The sequence below is a fragment of the Equus quagga genome, chromosome 17 (genome assembly GCF_021613505.1).
Source record: "Equus quagga isolate Etosha38 chromosome 17, UCLA_HA_Equagga_1.0, whole genome shotgun sequence".
Taxonomy (NCBI): Eukaryota; Metazoa; Chordata; class Mammalia; order Perissodactyla; family Equidae; genus Equus; species Equus quagga.
Genome location: NC_060283.1, coordinates 50,864,585 through 50,881,259, shown reverse-complemented (window position 1 = coordinate 50,881,259; position 16,675 = coordinate 50,864,585). Strand labels below are relative to the sequence as shown.

The 16,675-nt window shown below is 46.4% G+C and overlaps 2 protein-coding genes across 4 annotated transcripts in view; one reads left to right on the top strand and one right to left on the bottom strand.

Annotated features, from left to right (window-relative positions):
- The window catches only part of TTLL4 (tubulin tyrosine ligase like 4), a 32,033-nt gene that overhangs the window by 7,942 nt on the left and 7,416 nt on the right, over window positions 1-16,675 (top strand). For 2 of the 3 annotated variants that reach the window (XM_046644397.1, XM_046644395.1), the window contains exons 2-10: window positions 8,333-9,920; window positions 10,774-10,883; window positions 11,221-11,284; window positions 14,029-14,150; window positions 14,592-14,702; window positions 15,056-15,132; window positions 15,854-16,045; window positions 16,145-16,227; window positions 16,457-16,585. In XM_046644397.1, coding sequence (XP_046500353.1) covers window positions 8,431-9,920; window positions 10,774-10,883; window positions 11,221-11,284; window positions 14,029-14,150; window positions 14,592-14,702; window positions 15,056-15,132; window positions 15,854-16,045; window positions 16,145-16,227; window positions 16,457-16,585 — 2,378 coding nt within the window. In that variant the 5' untranslated portion in view covers window positions 8,333-8,430. Of the gene's footprint in view, window positions 1-8,332; window positions 9,921-10,773; window positions 10,884-11,220; window positions 11,285-14,028; window positions 14,151-14,591; window positions 14,703-15,055; window positions 15,133-15,853; window positions 16,046-16,144; window positions 16,228-16,456; window positions 16,599-16,675 lie in introns of all 3 variants that reach the window. The other variant, XM_046644396.1, reaches the window with a different exon arrangement.
- LOC124229263 (60S ribosomal protein L17-like) lies at window positions 12,344-12,970 on the bottom strand. Its single transcript, XM_046644400.1, has one exon. It carries the CDS (start codon window positions 12,930-12,932, stop codon window positions 12,378-12,380), a length of 555 nt encoding a protein of 184 aa, XP_046500356.1. The 5' UTR covers window positions 12,933-12,970; the 3' UTR covers window positions 12,344-12,377.

Below are 16,675 nucleotides of genomic sequence, written 5' to 3'. Positions count from 1 at the left end.
GGTAATGTGATGGGGAATGACTAGCGGTGGGGCATGGTTAGGGTAGACGGGGTAGGCCTCTTTGACGTGGTGATATTAACTGAATACTGAGTGAGGGAACTCAGCTGGCCGTGCAGAGATCTGAGTGTTTCAGAGGGAACAACAAAGATCCTGGGGACACAGGAGGGAACATGCCTGGTGACGGGGCAGAGTGGCTCTGGATGAGGTCAGAAAGATAGTCAGGAGTCGTGTCACGTAGGCCTTGGAGCCGTCAGATGGCTTTAAGCTACATTTTACAAAAAGCACCACGGCCACTTTCTGGAGACCAGATTCTAAGAAGGGGTAAGAGAAGAAGCCAGGAAGGCGGCAGGTGAGAGATGATAGTAGCTTGGACTAAGGTGATAACGGTGGAAATGGAGGAGAGGAGATGGATTCAAGGGCACATATTTGAAGCCACAAAGACTTGTTGATGGAGTGAGTGAACAGAAGTGAAGATCTGCTGAGGTCAGGGTGAAATCGGTACCACAGGGCGAGTTGGGAGTTCTGTGTTGCATCAGCACCCTCCCAAGAACATAACCCTTTCCTCCTGGATATTTTTTTCCTGAAGTCGTCTTTGTGCAGTTGCCGCTTATTTTCTGCCCTGACTCTGAGAGGTGAATTGACTCTAAATGGTTGAGTAAGTGAGGACTGTGATTGACCCATTCTCGTCTCATTAGTTCTCTTACCACTTCACTTAGCATGACTTTACTAAATCTGCCATTCCCATCTAATTTCAAGATTAAAAGATAACCTGTTCCCTCCTTGAATAACAGTGATCATAGAAAACCTTGAGCTTCCCACGTTGTCCCCTTCTTCCCTTAACTCTAGCCCTGATGTCCTTACTCAGCCTCTAGGTTCCTTTAGGCTCCTGTTTCTCACCTTGCTGCTGACAGCAACTGCTTTCTCAGTTGAAGGCGAGACAAGGATTTGTGTTTTGTTGGCAGTGGGGTTTTCACAAAGGATTGGGGATAAAGAGCATTTCCCCGTTAAAAATTGGAGACACTGCCCCACGTTGTGTGTTGATGGCCCCAGAGGAGGTGCTTCTGTTACACTTCATCTGCCAGGCTCTGGCGTTTGCCTTCTTCCTTCAACTCCTCGAGCCAGAGTTTGCAGGTTCCCTGGCAGCTTACAGTGGAGCGTGCCGGGTAGCTCGTTCGTATTAAGTTGGCCACCAGTGGCTATGTTGAAAAGGCTAGTGTTCAGGGTAAGGCCCTTCATAAGGCATGTGACCTCAGCTCTTGCTCCATAGGGATGATGGGTAGATCCCCCAGTCAAGCCTGCTTCAGGTGGTGGGGCACAGAGTGAGTCTGATTTCAGTGGCTTGAATCATTCACCGGTAGGAGGCGTTCCTGCCAGTCTAATTTTGAAGAAGAGTTGATATTGATTTGTGCTGCCTGCCTCCTGGTCTGAGAAAAACCAAGCTTCCCTTTAAGTAGTAATAACTTTTTTTTAAACTTTTTTATTTTGAAATGATTTCAGACTTGCAAAAATAGTACAAAGAATTCCTATTTTCTCTTTACCCAGATTTATCAAATGTTAGTATTTTACCACACTCCCTTTATTTTTCATTCATATGTGAACTGTGACTGTTTTTTGAAATGTTGGAGTTAGTTGCAGACATGATGCCCCCTTACATCTGAATGTTTCCTGAATGTTTCCTAAATGTTTCCTAAAACAAGGGTATTCTCTTACATTGCCAAGCACAATGATCAGAAGCAGGACGTTAACATTAATCTAATACCATATACTATAATGCCATCATCTGATCCACCTTATTCAAGTATTGTTAGTTGCCCTGTCAGTGTCCTTTATCTCTTTCAGGGTCACACGTTGCATCAGTCGTCATGTCTCTTTAGTCTCCTTTAATCTGGATAGTCCCTCAGCCTTTCTTTTCTTTAATGAGCTTGGCACGTTTGAAGAGCACAGACCAGTTATTCTGTAGAGTGACCTTCACTTTGGCTTTGTCTGATATTTCCTCATGCGTTCAGGTGATGTGTTTTTGGCAAGAAATCACAGCAGTGATGCTGTGCCCTTCAGTGCATCATGTCATGAGGCACATGATGTCAATTTGTGCTATTACTGATGATGGTAACTTTGGTCACTTGATTAAGGTGGTGTCTGCTGGGTTTCTCCCCTGTAAAGTTATGATTTTTTCCCTTTGGTTTTTTTTGAGGAAGATTAGCCCTGAGCTAACTACTGCCAATCCTCCACTTTCTTTCTGAGGAAGACTGGCCCTGAGCTAACATCCGTGCCCATCTTCCTTTACTTTATATGTGGGACACCTACCATAGCATGGCTTGCCAAGCGGCGCCATGTCTGCACCCGGGATCCGAACTGGCAAACCCCGGGCCGCCAAAGCGGAACATGCGAACTTAACCACTGCACCACCGGGCCAGTCCCTGATTTTTTTCCTTTGTAATGAATAAATGTGGAGAGATATTTTGGGACAATATAATTATCTTATTTCCCGATAACCTTTCACCCACCAATTTTAGGATCCACTGATGAGTTTTACCTGAAGCAGTTACTACTGTGGTGGTTGTCATTGGCGATTTTCTGTTCTTATTAATATCACTTCTTAGTTGGAATTCTGCTGTAAGAAAGAGTTGTTCCTTCTCCTCCATCTATTCATTTATTCTTTTATTATATTGGTATGGATTCATGGATCCTTGTTTTATTTAATCTGGCAACTCTTTTATTTTGCTTCTCAAATTGTCCGAGATTTGGTCAGAGGGAGCCTCTTTCACCTGGCTCCTCTCTCCTTTTTGGCCCTTCTACTTTGAAGCAGCTTTATTGAGGTATAATTTGCATACTATGCCGTTGATTGATCCACTATAAAAGTAGAGTTTGATTGCTTTTAGTAAATTTGTACATTTGTGCAACCCTCACCACAGTCTGGTTTTACAACACCCTCATCACCCCAGAAAGTTCCCTTGTCCCATTCGCAGTCTTTCCTTGTTCCTACTCTCAGCCCAGGCAACCACTAGTCTATTTTCTATCTAGAAATTTTATAAAAATGGAGTCATACAATATGTAGTCTTTTGTGTCTGGCTTCTTTTCCTTAGCATAACATTTTTGAGGTTAATCTAGGTTGTTGCATGTATCATAGTTCTCAGCTTTTTGTGAGTAGCATTCCATTATATGGATATATCATATTTTGTTTATTCCTCTGCCAGTTGATAGATATTTGGATTATTTTTAGTTGTTGCCTATTATGAAAAGTTCTGCTGTGAACATTTGTGTGTAAGTCTTTGTGTGGACATATGCTTTTATTTCTCTTAAGTAGATATTTAGGAGTGGAATTGCTAAGTCGTTATATATTAAACTTTGAGAAACCGCCAAACTGTTTTTCAAAGTGGCAGTACCATTTTACATTCCTACTGGCAATATACGAAAGTTCCAATTTCTCCATATTTTGGCCAACACTTATCACTATCAATCTATTTGATTATAGCCATTCTGGTGGGTATGTAGTAGTATCTCATTGTGGTTTTAATTTTCATTTCCCTAATGACTAATGATATTGATCATCTTCTCATAGATTTATTACTCATTTGTTTATCTTCTTTAGTGAAATATTTATTCAAATATGTACAAGATCATGTCTCCTTCAAATAAATATAGTTTTATTTCTTCCTTTGTAATCTATATGCCATTAATTTCTTTTTTTTGCCTTACTGCAATGGTTAGAATTTCCAGTATAGTGTTGAATAGAAATGCGGAGAGTAGACATCCTTGCCTTGTTCCCAGTCTTAGGGGGAGAGCATCTCGTGTTTCACCATTAAGTGTGATGTTAGCTGTTCTTGTGATATTATGACATAACCCTATCAAATTTTGAGCATTTCCTTACTTTTGGCAGCATAAGATGTTTCAGTCTCATCTGATACTTTTCTTACCCCAGCTGTTTTTCAAGGAGCCCCAGTTCCTTGGTTCCTTTTATTGACAAATGGTGTTTAGAAACCAGGGTCTGGGCACTAGGTGAGTAACAAGCACTTTTTAATTCTCTTCATCCAATGTTTTTAGAAATCCCAACCATCTATTTATAAAAACAAGAAGACCCAGAAGCGAGAGTCTTCTCCTGGTATGTCCCAAATTACTTTTCAGCTGCTTTTTAGTGCCAAATCACACCTGCAGCTGAGAATCTCATTCCTGGTAAATATAGTAAATTTCACAGAAGTCCCCAAATAGCAAGACAATTATGTCTTTTTATAAAAGAGCATAACTTGTACTAGCTGAAATTTTGTGGTGGGGATAATTGTTGCCTGCTCTGTGTGTCCCCCCCCCCCCACCCCGTTTGCAGCTTGAGAAAAGGGCCGAGGGGAGAAAGTTAGATCATTTGGTGCCAGTAATAAGGAGCATGCTCACTACTATCCCTTGAGTGTTTAGTGTGGGCCACGCACTGTGTTTTGTGTGATTTTCTGATTTGATCTCCCCAGCACCCAGTGGGGGTCACGGCACTTCCTCTCTCATCTCGTCCCAAACATTCCAGCTGTGTGGCTTCAGTAGTGCATGCAGTCCACTGTTCCTCCAAGTGCTGCCTGGCCCGAGTCACCGGGGGTGGCCGTGCTGAAGCAGTGTGGCTGAGAGGAGGAGCAGCGCCCCGGCGACTCTCAGGAAACGCCACACGAGCCTTGCGCGCTTGTTTGCGAAAGATCAGACAACATGGATGCCTATGAAGTCAACTGCGAAAGTGTCCGACTGCCCACCCACCCCTGCCCCTCTCCCCGGGACAACCGTGACGGTAGTTCAGTGTGTGTTCTTCCAGACTTTTGTTTTTATGTAAATATATTCCAATGTCCTGAGAGCTGTCTCAGAAGGACTTTTCTTCCCCAGAACTCTCTCCTCAGCTGCTTTCCCCTCAGCTCACCTTTCTTTTCAGCTGGGCATTTTGCTGTTTGGACCTTGATTGAGAAACTTAGCCAGAAACAGACTTATTTGCTTCTAAATTGAACTCTCCAGGCTACATATAGCTTAGTGTTTGTGCCCCCTCTTGGCCCCTTAAGCCCTCCTGTTCTCCAGGGAGAGTGTGTAGGAGCAAGAAGGGTGTAGGTTAGTAGATCTGGAAAATGTTATTTTCCAGATGAGGTCAGTTTATTGGCTCCTAAAGATACTTACAAGCTGTTGATTGGAGGGTCAACTGATGGTGGATCCTTTGGACTTAGAGAAAGTATGAATGCTTTTGCTTACCTTTGTGGAGTGGATATATGTGACTAAAAAATTTATGTAAATTGAATGAAAATAAGGGAACTTGTGAATCCTTTTAATTTACCTTGTCACCAGTTACTCTGAGTTTAGATTTGCTTAAGTTGGGTGTTTTTGAAACAAAGCTTCTCTTAGTGGCCTGTGTGATGCCTTCTACATATATAAATACCTTTACTCCTTGTTCTCTTTCCTTTGATGTCTCATCCTAAAATATTTCCTGGGAGATGGGCAGCCTGTCTCTTGGATTCTGAAGGGATACACAGACACACCAAGTGTGTATCATCACAGTGCACTTAGAAATTTGAGTGGGGCTGGAAGAAGGGTCTCCCAACGTTGCGTCAGGAGCCCAGAGTCCCCTACAGGAGACAGGTTTGATGATGTTGCAGCAAAGCTACCTTCAGGGTACATGCTGTCTGTGGGGTCTGGGTGCCATCTGGACTTTGACTTTATGGCAGAAACCACTATGCTCAGTGTATTAGATTTTGAAACTATTTTCTCAGTTCCTCTACTTCTTCTATTTTAGACCTTCTAAAGCTTTTTAAAGTTTGTCACTCCTCATTCCTTTAGGGCAGTGGGCTCGTTCCCTGGCACTTGAGTGGCACTGCTCTTGAGGGCAGCATACAGGAAAAGGAGGTGTGGCAGCAGTCAGGGGCAGGGACCCAGCCTACCTGAATTTTCTCACTAGGTCTCTGCTTCCCCATCCTGTGGAGCTTTGATTTCATCAGGAATCTCTGTCAGGAGAAAGAACAGAGTTGCCTTAGCAACAATCATTTCCTTGTCTAAACCAGACACTATATTTGAACCAGAAACAGTGAGAGCAGGTTGGAGCATTTGTATGTGATGCTGTTCTGAGTGATACTGTTGACTTCATGTTCTTAAAGCTGCTCTGTCTAGAGTATCGGACATGACAGCCTTGTCTTTGCTTGGCAGTTACTGACACAGCTACCTTAGCCAACCCTGGATGTCTCTTACTAGCTGTGGAGCTATTGCCCAGAAAGAGAGTTGCAGAAACATCTTCTCCCCTGCTTGGTCCCTCCAGATATGCTTCTCTAGGAGGACAGGCAGCCCTTTTGCAAACTGCCATCCTACACATCTTGGGAACCATGGGAGGAAACAAGGAATAAGAAATGGCCATTGCAGGGATGTGTGAGAGCTGGAATCCTGTTAGTCAGAGAGAAGAGAATCCACTTTACTCTGGCACTTGCCCGGCTGGCTTCACACCCTGCCTGGGAGCAGACCACCTGCAGCTTCTGAGGAGGATGGGAGTGTGCCCTTCGTCTCCCTCTTCCTTATTTGGATTAGAAGTCAAGCCAGCTAGATGCCAGGCCACGTGCATTCAGTATTGCTGATACTGAGAATTCATACGGTCTAAAACAGAGCAGACATTGCCCAGTGTGTGGAGGAAGAGTTCTCCTCACCAGCCCTGAAGTGGTGTGCAGCGAGCACCCGTGGCCATCAGGGAAGGTGGAATTGGCCACAGTGCTGGTGAGAAGGCGGTGGCTTGCTCTTGATGCTTCACCCACGAAGGGACTCAGTGTAGACAGTGCAAGAGTGTTTCCAGCCTGGCTTTTGTCTCGTACCTGAAGCTTAGGGATAATTGAGGGGACACACGCACATGGCCTTGTAAAGTCACAGCGGCGTTTGACTCTTCCCTTGTGTATGCTTCTCTGCCATAAGGACACAGAATATTATTGTCCCCTGCACAGAATTTCCATAGTTTGGACTCGGTGGAGGTCCGTTTTCTCTCCCCTTAATTTGAGGTTACTGGCATCAAAATCAGTTTTAGCCTCATGCTTTTTTAGCCCACTCTCACTTTGAATATTGGCAGTGATGAGTTGTGGTTTTTTGTGTTCTCCTTGAGAACGAATCCACATAGGTCAGCCTTTGCAAGAAAAGAGGGGGACGTCACGCAACGTTGGCAGACATTTTGTTGGTAGACGACACCAACAGTTCCTGTAGCTGTAGACAGGAATCATGGCTCTTCATTGGCCATTATTCTCTTACCAAAAACAAGTCCTCTCCCCACTGAAGTTTGTGTTTTAAATATAACTTGAGCAAAAAAATTCTCTGCTGATTTCTTGCCTCTAGCCGCTCTGAAAACACTTGATGAGGATGCCAAGATTCCATTCAGAATTATCCCAGGTGAATGCCTTCCAGAAGGGTCTTGTTTTTTCCCCCGAGGCTGTCATGAAAGCAGGCACACCTTTCCCTGCAACTGTGAAAACTGGAGGATATTTTGCGAATTTGATTTAGAAAGTAAGCGACCATGCTGAGCAGCCTGTTGGCTGAAGCCTGGGAGTTGGTGTAAAGAAAGTTCCCTCCTCTTCTCCTTGCCTCTGTATTCTGCTCTCTGAATGCTCCTGTCCCACTGTGGCTGCTGGAGATAAAGTCACTTTAAGTCAAAATAATGGTGGTGTCTAGTTCTGTTTTGTTTTTTCTTTTTCCCACCAACACGTGGGGTGGACTTTAAGTCTGTATAGTTGGCAAGACTCTTGGAGAGATGGAAGTACTGTCTCAGCTCCAGAATGAACTCCAGAGGCTAGCAGGGGAATTCTCTGCTCGTATCTGAACTTGTCATGCAGGGCCGTGAAAAGCAGACCACACCAGGGGCGCCTGAGAGTTGGTAAGGGAGCAGTAGATGTCAAATGTGTTTCTTGAATGGTCTTAGACCTTTCAGAATTGGTTGGGGAGGAGGAAGATATTGACTGGTTTCTCTGCCACCCCCAGACTTGCCTTGTTAGCCACACCTGTGGTAGGTGAGGGAAGGAAGCCACTCATATAAAGTCATGGATGGCAAGGCAGAAAGATGTATTTTTCTTTGGAGAGAGAGGAAAGAGCTTTCTGAGTAAGAGAGTGGGAGTACGTGAGCAGACTCACGATGGTTGAGCTGTAAAGTCCCAGTCCTTCATGAAGGCAGCTTTGATCCCATGCAGACAGCAGGAACCACTGAAAACACCCTAGGAATCGAGTATTCTCCCAGGGCCCCAAATGATGGCAAGACTGGCTGCCCAAGAAGTACTAAAGTGGGACTCTTGCTCCCCTGAGGACCACTGTAGTGTTGTATCTGTTCTCCTGGGACAGTAATGTTGCCAATTGTTTCTCTCCCCTTCAGGCTGACGGACTTCGAGGATGCCGCTGCTACTACTGGAGGTGCGTGGCACCTTACCTGAGCCGGGCCCTGAGGCCGTGTGGCCATGATGTGGGCCCCTCATGGCCTCAGCAGGAACAGAGCACTACAGTCTTGGCCTCCGCCGGGGAAGCACCTTCAAGCAGACTGGGCCCTCAGGCACAGTGCCTGCCCCGCCACCTGAGAAACCCTCTGAGGGCAAAGTCTGGTCTCAGGCCCATCAGCAAGTGAAGCCAATCTGGAAGCTGGAGAAGAAGCACGTGGGTCCGCTTTCACCACGGTTGGGCCCAGGCCTCCTGGGTGTCCCACCTCAGCAAGCCTATTTCTTTTGCCCCAGCACTTTATGTAGCTCTGGGACCACAGCTGTCATTGCAGGCCACAGCAGCTCCTGTTACCTGCACTCGCTCCCAGACTTGTTCAGCAGCACCCTGCTGTACCGCCGCTCCAGCAATAGGCACAAACCATACCAGCAACTGGAGTCCTTCTGCTTGCGTTCAAGCCCGTCAGAAAAAAGACCTTTTTCTATCCCTCAAAAGAGCCTTCCTGTCAGACTCACTGCCCATAAGGCCACTTCTTTCACAGTCTCCCCCATGGCCCAGCCCGTGGCATCCTCATCTGCAGATCCATACCTCTCACTGGGAGCAGCTGGGGAAAACCCTTCAAGGAACAGCCTGGCCTCTGCCATCTCAGGGAAGACCCCATCTCCACCCTCCTCCCCTTCCTCCTCCTACAAGCCCATGCTGAACAACAACTCCTTCATGCTGCCAAATAGCACTAAAGTGCCTTTATTGCAGGCCACGGAGGGCCTGAAGCCAGTATCCTCACCCAAGATCCAACTTGTCTCCTGGCGTCATTCAGGGGGCACTGGAGACTGTGTGCTGCAGCGTGTTGAACACAAGGTCCCCAAGAGCAATGGCACTGTCCTAGGTGATGGCCCTGCCTGTAGTCCCCTGTCTACCCCTAGCTCCTTAGACACTTCCACCACCAGTGTTGCCTCTCCCCAGTACAACCAGAGTGACTCAGCCATGAGGGCAGAGCCACATCCCTGTGGCCTGGGTGGCGACTCTGCTTCCCAGGCTCTGACTAAGGAGGTTCGGTTCACTGAGGCCGTGAGGAAGTTGACTGCGAGAAGCTTTGAGAAGAAGCCGCGGCAAGGCTGCCAGTTTGACCAATCTTGTTTCACGAACCCCAGCTTGCAGTGGGATCTTCTCAATAGGAACAGACGGTGGAAACCTCCTTTGGTGGGCCAGCAGTTCCCTCAAGAGGATGCTGGAGGGGACAGTAGGATCCTCCCTGGAGCCTCAGACACCTTGGAGTTGGACGGTACGGTATTCTGTACCAAACGCATCAGCATTCACCTTCTTGCCTCACATGCTCATGGGCTCAGCCGCAGCCCTGCCTGTGGATCTGTGATCGACTCCCCACCACGTGGAGAAGACAAAACTCCAGTTCTGCCTTCTTCCCCTCAGCCTCTTGGAGTAGCCGATGTGGCCACCCGCCTCTCTTCCATCCAGCTTGGGAAGGAGGGGCCTGAGGAGGCCAGGGAGCTGGACTCACCTGCTAGGGATATTGGGTAAGTTGGAGAAAGTTTTTGGTTCATTTAGAGCAGTAGAATGTATACAGCATAATTTGGTGACACTGACCCTGTGTCCCTGAAGGTTGGTTTTAATTTTTAGCTGCCCTAGAATGTTGGTTTTCATCTTAGGGCAGAGGTTGGCACACTACAGCTTGCAGGCCGAATCCTGCCTGCTGCCTGCTTTTGTAAATAAAATTTGATTGAAATGCACCCTTGCCCATTCATTTACTACTGTCTGTGGCTGCTTTCATGTTATAATGGTAGGGTTGAATCTTTGCAACAGACTAAATGGCCCAGGAACTGAAAATATTTACTGTTTGGTCCTTTTGATGAAAAGTTTGCTGACCCCTGCCTTAGGTTACAACAAGAATTCCAAACACATCTTGGGGGCTCTGACTTTTCTAGGCTCTCAGTCATTCCTGGTGTGACAGCCGTGTCAGTGTGAGGACATACACATACTTGGCTCTTTCTCTTGTGCCTTGTTACTTCTCTGGAACCTTGATCCACAAAGGCCTTGTTCCGAGTTCCCGGAGAGAGGCCTAGGGACCCTTGAAGTCATCTACCAGCCATTCACTGATGGTATTTTGTCTGCAAATTTTGTGCTTCTATGCTATGAGGGACTTTGAAGAAGATGGAAGGCATAGTCCTCTGTGCAGAGTAGGGATGTGGGGTTGAGGAGCTGTGGCTAGACTGCAGCTCTGAGGGCAAGAGAGATGAAGTTGGAAGATCCAGACTAGAGACACAGATTGGTGACTGGGAAAGAGACAAACACTAGAGGTGACGAAGGAGCGGGCATCTGTGACCTCTCTCATGGAGTTGGCTGGGCTGGGGCATGATTTCTTTCTTGTAGTTCAGCTGCTGACGTCCAGCTAGACCAGGTTGAGGCTGAAGATCTAGAAGAAGATCTGGTGGATGGTTTGGAAGACTGCTGCAGCCACGATGAGGACGAAGAGGAGGAGGGTGAGTAGGGGACCCTCAGCTCCAACTGGGAATTGGTCACCGCCCGCTAGGGAGGGGCTAACAGATCCTTAATTCCCTTAATCACCTACACTAACCATTCACCTTGGGCGTCTAAGGTCGGGAGTGGCTTTTGGGGGACTTTGTTCTCTAGTCCTCCTGTCCCCAGTTTTGCCTTCTCCTGCTGCTCTTGAGCTCGAGGAAGGCAGTGCAAGGCAGCAGGGTGGTGCACGTGGCTCCGCAAGAAGGCTGAGGGAAGATGCTCAAGGAAGAGCTCAGAGCTTGGTGAGTTTGTGCAGCAGCCTCTCCCAGTTGGCACTTCTTGGCTCTTTCCCTGCAGGAGACTCAGAGTGCTCCTCGCTCAGTGCTGTCTCCCCCAGCGAGTCGGTGGCAGTGATCTCTCGGTGAGTGTTGGCCGTGTAGATTGTTGGTAGATGCTCATATTCTGTCTCCGAAAGGTTATTAAGAGATTAATCACCTAAGTCTAATGGCCCTGTTAATCCTAAAGCATTTTTACCAGATTTTTACATTTGGGACTTTAGTTTTCAAACAGGGAGTGATGGAAGGGACCAGAAACATGTTTCGTCAGTTGGGCTTAAAAACAGTACCATGTTTCTTAGGCTGCAGTTTGGTCTTTAGGCTCCAGGAAATCATTCAAGTAAAAAGCACGTAATTCCAAGAAGTGTTTAGAAAATTAATAACCAATATAATGGAGAAACATAATGTTTGAGGTAAATAGGCCACCCGCATGAGGGTAATTGCCATCTTGCATTATAAATGTGTCCCACTGTCAGAAACAGTTCTGAGATAGACATACCACTAATTGGAGCTTTTTGAAATGCTCTTTTGCCCCCTTCTGAGGTTAGTTTTAATTTGGGAAATAAGATTGACATCAACCTTAGTAATAAGAAATGGAATAAAAAATTCTCTAGCTTTAATCTAGATTATTTTATGGACTGCCCTTAGTGGAGTCTGAGTGATAACCGTCTCTAACTAGGGAACCAAAAAGCCAGTCTCTCAGTGTAGGGCCTTCTTTAAAACAGGGAGCTGTAGGATGCTGCCTAAATGAGACGGGGAGTGGGAGGAGAGGAAGGAATGCAGGACTATGAAGAAATTACTCATGAGGGCGTTACTAGAAATGAGGACATGTTATTGTGCTAACAAGTTTTGGAACTTGGTAAAGGATCATATACACCACCTTTCCAGGTAGAAAGTTAATGTTCTTCAGCGCAATCTTCCTTGTTCCCCTCACTACTTCCAACCTTGCCTGCATATGAGGCTCTGTCATCATTAATTCCATTGTTTTATTAAATGTTAAAAAGAACCCCTCCAAAGTACTGAGCATTAAAGTTTTTTCTTTTTAAAAATAACTTCTACTAAAAATGTAAAAGAAACAAAATACAAGCATAGAAAATTGATGAGTTTTGCTTTGTTTTTAGTGCAAAGTTTTATCCTAATTTTTTTTTTTTTTATATTTGCATTTATTTTATGCTGAATTTATTCCCGGGCCATAAGTTTTTGTTTCTTCAGTTTCTTCTGGGATATCTTTTTCTTCTGTGCAACCTCCTCTTCTGGTTTAGGCACGATTTGCTCTTTTTCAGTAAGGATCATCTCGATGTGGCAGGGAGAGCTCATGTAGGGGTTGATCCGACCATGGGCTCTGTATGTCCTGTGCCGCATCTTGGGAGCTTTGTTCACCTGGATATGCTCAATGACCAGAGAATCGACATCCAAACCCTTAAGTTCAGCATTACTCTCTGCATTTTTAAGCATGTGCAGTAAAAATTCAGCACTCTTTTTGGGCCACCGACCCTGTGTCCAGCCCCACTGTTTGGCCTGGGCACACCTACCAACGCCGCCATTGTATCGACGGAACGGCACGCACTGCTTCTTTAAAGTGACATCCTTCAGATACTTGGTGGCTTTTCGGATGTGCATACCCTTGATGGCCTGGGCAGTTTCACGAGTGTTCTTAAAGTGGACACGAAGATTCGAACCTCTTGATTTGCATGATTTTGTAGGGTTTTCTGGGTCAAGTGAGTAGCGAACCATTTTCGGAGATCACCTCAGGCCGCAGACGTGAAGAGGGTAGTTTTATCCTAATTTTGATTAAAATCCAGCTGTGTGTGTCAAGGCTTGCCTAACATCCAGACTCAGGTTGCTTCTCTTTGTGTCAGCTGTGCCTTAATTGGGAATTAGTATTTAACTTGACCAAATAAAACTCATTAAAAATCTCTAAGGTTTAAAACACTGAAGTGTTTTACCTACAGTCCCTATTTCTGTTGTGCTCCAAATTAACAGGTAGAGTGGCTCTTTATAAGCTAAAAATGAATCTCAAATAGTAATATTCGTAATCATATCAGCTCAGTATAGAGAGTAATAGATGTTCTCTCCATTTTCAGGGCTATTTGAAGAAATGGTCTAGGTCTTTCAGCTTGTACCTGATAGATAGTTGAGGTGTTCACTATTTTGAGACCCTTCAAATAGCCTTGGCCCAGCCATTGTGGGAACAACAGTAGGGACCCCAGGGGCCTGCTGCCCCAGATTCCTAGACCTGCTTTACCAGACTATTACGTAAAAATCTGGTGTCACAAGTCATTTCTAAAATGGAGAAGAGCACTAATCATCTGCATATCTCAGATAACCCTAAATATAAAATGAGTTAGAAGGATCACTATTTCTTTTCTTTCTGTTGCTTTTTTCCCTTTTTCTTTTTAAAACTCTCTATACCTCTTCTTAGGTCTTTTCTGCTCTTCCTCTTTTTTTAATTATCTGTATGATTTTTTTTTCCTCTCCTTCTTTATTTCTCTTTGTCTTTGTGTGGCATATTCTTCTACTAATATTCACCCAGATTCATTACCTGCTCTCAGAACTGCTCTTTTCAGGGCCTTCCCCAGCCTACAGCTTGTCACAGGAGATTTTGCAGCTCTGTCACAGAATGAAGTATTGGAAAACCTTGTCTTTAGGTGACATTTACGAGTGTGGCTGTATAGAAGTTAGCCCTAGCACCTTATGGATTAATATTTGCAAAATAATTATTGAGCACTTGTCTTTGTGGAATCACTGAAAGAAATGATACGTGATAGTAACAGCACTTTGGCAGATATGGCTTTCCTTTTTTCTACCGCATGTCTGTTTTTTACCTTAGGGACTGCACGGAGATTCTGACCAAACCCCTTTCCAGTGAGAAAGTTGTCCGACCAGCCCTCATCTACAGTCTCTTTCCCAACGTGCCCCCTACCATCTATTTTGGCACTCGGGACGAGAGAGGTAAACCTAGCCAAGTGTCTGAGGCAGAAGAGCCCCCAGGAGAAGGATGCTGGCAGAGTTGGGGGCAGGTGGCAAAAGGATAGAAGGGGCTTTCTGGAATGGCTGTCAGTGTGCTCGGTTCCCTGCTTGGTTCTCCATTCTGATATGGGGACCTTTTTCTCGTCCATCCTTTAACTGACCCTTCTCAGTGCCATAATCTCATGCTTCCCTCTTGCCCTTTAATCTTGTTTCTCTTCCCTTTCAACCTCCCCTCCTCTCTGTGCACCTCATTCCTGTGCAGCCTCCTTTTCTTCCCCAAAGTGTGCTCCTTTGAAACTCTGATCTGCAACAGTGCTTAGTAACTGCCTACCCAGGGAAGATTGAGCAACAGTGCCATCTTTTTCCTCTTCTCACCGTGACTCTCCTGCTTTTCTCCACCCTCCCTAATCCCCTTCCCTCCAGTGGAGAAACTTCCCTGGGAGCAGAGGAAGCTGCTCCGGTGGAAGATGAGCACAGTGACCCCCAATATTGTCAAGCAGACCATTGGACGGTCCCACTTCAAAATTAGCAAGCGTAAGTCACTTGTCTCACTGTGAGCCTGTCCTCTGCCCTAGCAGATGGGCTTTGAGCAGAAAGAGAGCCCTAGATGCCTCCTGCTATGTAGGGACCCTGTCCTGAAGTTTTCAACTTCATAAGAGGACATAACTCTGAAATCTTTCTGGGCTGGAGCCTGTTCCTCAGAATTGGAAGACAGAGGGCCATTGTTCTTTCCCTGACCCCGGGACCTCATGCTCCATGGCAACTCTTAGAAAACCAGGTCTGGGAGCTATGCCCAGGCCCGGTGGTATTTCTAGGGCCTCTGGGCCTCTCTCTGTCCCAGGGACCAAGCTGCTAGCAGGACTGACTCCCTGATGTGCCTTCTATAGGAAATGATGACTGGCTGGGCTGCTGGGGTCACCACATGAAGTCTCCTAGTTTCCGATCCATTCGGGAGCATCAGAAGGTAGGGACCCTTTCTGAGGAGCTCTTCCCCTGGGCTTTGGACTAGGTGGACGGAAGTTGGTGTTGGGAGTGGGGGAAGAGGAGGGTGACCACAGAGAATTGGGACACTTTAGAGAGGGGTGGAGAAAGTGCAGGAGGAGGGTGCAGCGAGACCCTAGCAGATCACGCCCATCTCCTCGCAGCTCAGCTGCAGTGTCTTGGGCAGTTGCAGCCTCGCAAAGATGCTTTTTCCTTGAATGTGTCTTGAGATGCAGCGTCTATTTTCAGTTTATTGTGTTTCCCCTGTAACCACTGCGCATTGCCTCCGTTCCTCAAGCTGAATATGTGTAAAGAGGACTCTGGTCTCGTGTTGGAACCGATGAGTCCCCTGTCTCAGGCTTCCCGACAGCCAGGTGCCTTCCTGTCTTAGTTCTATAGGCTGTCATGGAAAAAGACGTAACAGCTTTTTCTTTGCACTTAAGGTGAATATCATGTCTGCCTTAATCACTATTATATGTCATTAACTATCAGCTCCTAGAGGGCACTAAATTGTCTTGTGTTTTAATATCCTTGGGTGAATGCTCAGCAGCTGAATATTTAAGGACCATTAGACAGTGATGATAAGATGAAACAGGAGCTTAGAATGTGGCTGAAGAAGTTGGAGTGGGATCATGAGTCTTTCTGTCTTCCCCGTGGTCTCACCTGGGCCCTCTCCGTGCTCTCACCCTTTGTCCCTCCTACAGCTAAACCATTTCCCAGGTTCATTCCAGATTGGCCGGAAGGATCGCCTGTGGCGGAACCTGTCCCGCATGCAGAGCCGCTTTGGCAAGAAGGAGTTCAGTTTCTTCCCCCAGTCCTTTATCCTGCCGCAGGATGCCAAGCTCCTGCGCAAAGCCTGGGAGAGCAGCAGCCGCCAAAAGTGGATTGTTAAACCAGTGAGTGGGCACAGTGGGTAGTAGGCCATGGTCTGAGAATGGGAACAACAGAGTATTGGGCCAGGAGCAAATCTCATCTCCTTTCCACTTGACTTCTAGCCAGCGTCAGCTCGAGGCATTGGCATCCAGGTCATTCACAAGTGGAGTCAGCTCCCCAAGCGAAGGCCCCTTTTGGTACAGAGGTGAGCCTGTCTCCAGCTCAGATCTCGCTCGCCATTTTCACGTCTCCTCAGCCTGGAGGTTCCCTTTTTACAATGTTCCACCCTTTGTCCTCGCAGCCAAAGACCTTCCTCAGCAAGCTGTTTTAAGGTCTTTATCTGGGGGACTGTTAGCTGGCTTTTGCCTGGCTCGGTTACCCTCTGAGCCCTGTGTCACCTGTCATGTCCCTGAAGCTGACCTCTCCCTGTGTAGGTATCTGCACAAACCCTACCTCATCAGCGGCAGCAAGTTTGATCTGCGAATCTATGTTTACGTCACCTCCTACGATCCTCTGCGGATTTACCTCTTTTCAGATGGTCTCGTCCGCTTTGCCAGTTGCAAGTATGTGGCATTGGTGAGGCCTCCTCCTGACAGCTTTGGGGTTTGTTTTTCTGAGAGGGAGGAAAACTGGAGGACGCCAAATAGGAAAAT

Bases quoted from the DNA above. Each gene is read 5' to 3' on its own strand.
- LOC124229263 (XM_046644400.1), bottom strand. From the start codon at position 12,932: ATGGTTCGCTACTCACTTGACCCAGAAAACCCTACAAAATCATGCAAA.